Here is a 3,333-nt window from a genome sequence, read left to right on the forward strand (position 1 = left end):
CTTGTAAATTATCAAATGCTAAATGTCGCCTATTAGGTATCAAAATATTTTTAAAACGGCTAAATTATCGTTTCACATCAACCGATGTATTAAAAGCATATTTCAAGTGTATACTATCAGAAGGCGATAATTCCAAATTTTTAAAAGGTTGTCTGCCATTCATTATGTCATTGATTGTTTTAAAATCAATATTGCCTGGAATTTTTTTCTGTAACAGCATGAATTTTCTTTTTTACGACATCTATTGGTCCGCTTACGAGTTTTAATCGCTGATTTAACAATTTGCATACTATCATTTGGGGACATATTTTTTATTAATAATTTTGTTAAATTATTTTTAATTAAAATTAAATAATTTTCAATGTTTCATTTTGCATATTATTTTGAGCTTTTCCAATAGCGATAAAAGTTTCTGGATCTAATTTTGAAATAATTTCTTGTATTTTCGTACGAAGAAGACGTATGAATGATGAAATGATAAAAATATGTTTAAAAATAATTAAAAATTATTGAAATATGTAAAAATATGTAATTATACCAAAATATGTAAAAATATGTAAAATAAAAGTATCATCATTTTAATAGGAATGATTTAAATCATAAACATTTCTTATCGAATCTTAAATATCTCGTTTTAATAAAAATATGCATTTACATATAAATCCGTTCCCTACTTATTACAAATGAAATATTTTCAAGTTGTATTAATAATTGTAATATTCTTATTATAGCTTATAGGTACGAATCATATAATGTATATATTAATATACTATTATAAATTTTTAAAATTATTTTTATTCGTGTTTATATGACAAATATAAAAATAAATATACCTAAAAAGTCAATAATAACAATTAATTCTATAAAAAAAGCCGCCTTAGGCTATAAACCTTTTAGCCTGCCCCCTAATCCGCCACTGGTTTCATGTTTGCAGGTTTGTTTCTGATTTCAGACGCACCGTATTTACGTTGGATACGGATTCAATACAATTAACGACATGATTATTATTTTTTATTATGTATATATATATATATATTTATTTTTTAGTATTACGCCGTAATCATGTTAATTTTTGCTCAACGTTCCCTGCGCGCACCGCTCCCACTGTAGTCGTCGGTGGATCAGCCGTACCACGTAGGTAACACGCAGGTCGTTATAACGATTACCAGCCAATATTTTTTTTATCGTCGTCCGCGAACGATAAACAAATAAATATGATCGATACGTTGTTTTCCTCGATCGACGCACGTCACGCAATCGGCACACGTTCAAAATCGCGTCACGGGAAAAAACCCGGACAAACGAAACGGGAAAACCGGTTTCGGCCGCCGCTCTAGGCGCGCGCTTACAAATACGCGAGCCGCGCCAACCACGGTCTCAGTTCTGATCCGGTATCGCTGCACTCGTTCCTGCACGACCATTCCCGCGCCTGACCAGCAACATACGAAGCGCATTTATCGCTCTGCGCGGACAACAATCGTCGATCGTCCACCTCCGCACGGGTATTCGCTACCATGATCAACAGATGTACCGCGGCCACGGTCGCGCTGCTGCTGCTGGTGATGGCCACTGACGACGCGGGCGCGTCCACGTCGTATACGTTGATCGGCAAGAACGCGATCTCGGTGACCGAGTCGACGGTGAAGTGCAAGAACGGCAAGTCGACACCGGTGACGGTGCAGGTGACCGGCGACCTGTACGCCGACTCGGACAAGCGGACCGACTTCAAGGGCACCAAGTGGGCGAACCGCATGGCCGAGATGGACCGGGAGGCGGACGACGAGCGCGGCCACGTGGTGGCGTCCGTGTTCGGCGGTCCCATTGAGCAGTGGAACATGGTGCCGATGCACCGCAGCGTCAACCGTCGCATCACCGCGCAGAGCAGCTTGCTGAACCGCTGGGACGAGTTCGAGAAATGGTCCCGCGACCAGGTGAAGAAGGGCAACGTGCCCGTCCGGTTCACCATACGCATCAGGTACGGGCCGCTGAACGGCTGCAGGCCCATCGGCTTCGACATCAGTGCCACCGCCAAGGGCACGTCCGGTTTCCAGGGCAGTTTCGACAATGGTCCGTACGGGTCGTTCGCCGTTTCCAGTCAACCGTCCAGGCCGAAGAAGAAGAAACCGTAGACGTGATCCCGTTACGCCGCACCCCGTCCAACTACCCACCCCGAATACATCGTTATACTATGCGAGTAATATCGCCCGGCTGTTCGTAGTTAAAATAAATCGCAAACGGTTTTCCATTTGATTTTACGATTCCACAGGATAAACGACTAACAAACGTTACACATATTATTATTATATTATACGTCAAATACAACGTTTTTGTACCCGTTGTTCGACTGAACAATGCCCTTACGGTTATTAATTTTGGTAATATTTAATAAGTTATAAACAATTATTTATCTTTTAAAATGGATTTTTAGTAATCGTGAAGCAAATACAATTTTATATGATATTAAAAATATTTAACTGTATAACGTTTTATTAAATCACGTACATAGAATATATTATAATTTATTTATTGTCATTAACTACATAATAAATACTTTTAAATATTATGCGTTTAAATTATCGGCATGTTTGTGGTATCCAGACCATCAATAACATGATTAGGTTGGTTAATCGGAGTTTTACTCTACCTAAAATCTAAAAAATATTGTCATCAAAAATAAAAATAATAAATAATAAATTGAGTAATTCGTTAAATTCAAACTATAGACTTGTTTTTGTTTCTTTTTCAATTTTTTTTTATCGCGAAAAATCAATAAATTCTTTGTAAATTATCAATGTATCTCAAGACGCGTGCATAGGAATCGTACCTTAATAGTTATGAACGTATACTTTGGTAATATTTTAGTATGCATTGGTATATTTTAATTTGATATATTCATTAATAAGTATTCATCTAAGGAAAACTGAAGAAGTCTGATTGTTTAAAAATAATAATCTCCAATAATTGTGCGTTTAATAAATATCTGAAGATAACGAAATGTTCAACATTTATTTATATTGTTTGAGTTTTAATTGGTCAAGAAGAAAATGTAATTAAACCTATAGTGTGCTGGTTAAATTAATTGAATTCATGAAGATATTGGATCAAAATTTAAAGTTTATTTTTAATTATTGTAATTAATTTTAACGACAGCGTATGTCAAAAAATATTCAAGGTTTTTAGCATTTGATATTTGTGCTTAATTTTTGATAAGAATAGGAGATGATATTTACAAGTCAATAATATTGTAATACGCACGCGCTTTCTGTTGTTTAGTTTTTTTAAGCTACGGACTTTTCTGCCAGTACAAGTTATGCATATAATTTATTTATCATT

The 3,333-nt window shown here is 36.1% G+C and overlaps 1 protein-coding gene across 1 annotated transcript; it reads left to right on the forward strand.

Moving 5' to 3' along the window:
• The first annotated feature begins 1,337 nt into the window (after positions 1-1,337).
• LOC112684250 (putative ribonuclease YeeF) lies at positions 1,338-2,338 on the forward strand. Its single transcript, XM_025555662.1, has one exon. The coding sequence runs from the start codon at positions 1,515-1,517 to the stop codon at positions 2,127-2,129; it is 615 nt and encodes a 204-aa protein (XP_025411447.1). The 5' UTR covers positions 1,338-1,514; the 3' UTR covers positions 2,130-2,338.
• Positions 2,339-3,333: the final 995 nt, after the last annotated feature.

This window comes from Sipha flava, unplaced genomic scaffold (assembly GCF_003268045.1).
Source record: "Sipha flava isolate LNK unplaced genomic scaffold, YSA_version1 247_pilon_pilon, whole genome shotgun sequence".
Lineage (NCBI taxonomy): Eukaryota > Metazoa > Arthropoda > Insecta > Hemiptera > Aphididae > Sipha > Sipha flava.

Bases quoted from the DNA above. Each gene is read 5' to 3' on its own strand.
- LOC112684250 (XM_025555662.1), top strand. From the start codon at position 1,515: ATGATCAACAGATGTACCGCGGCCACGGTCGCGCTGCTGCTGCTGGTG.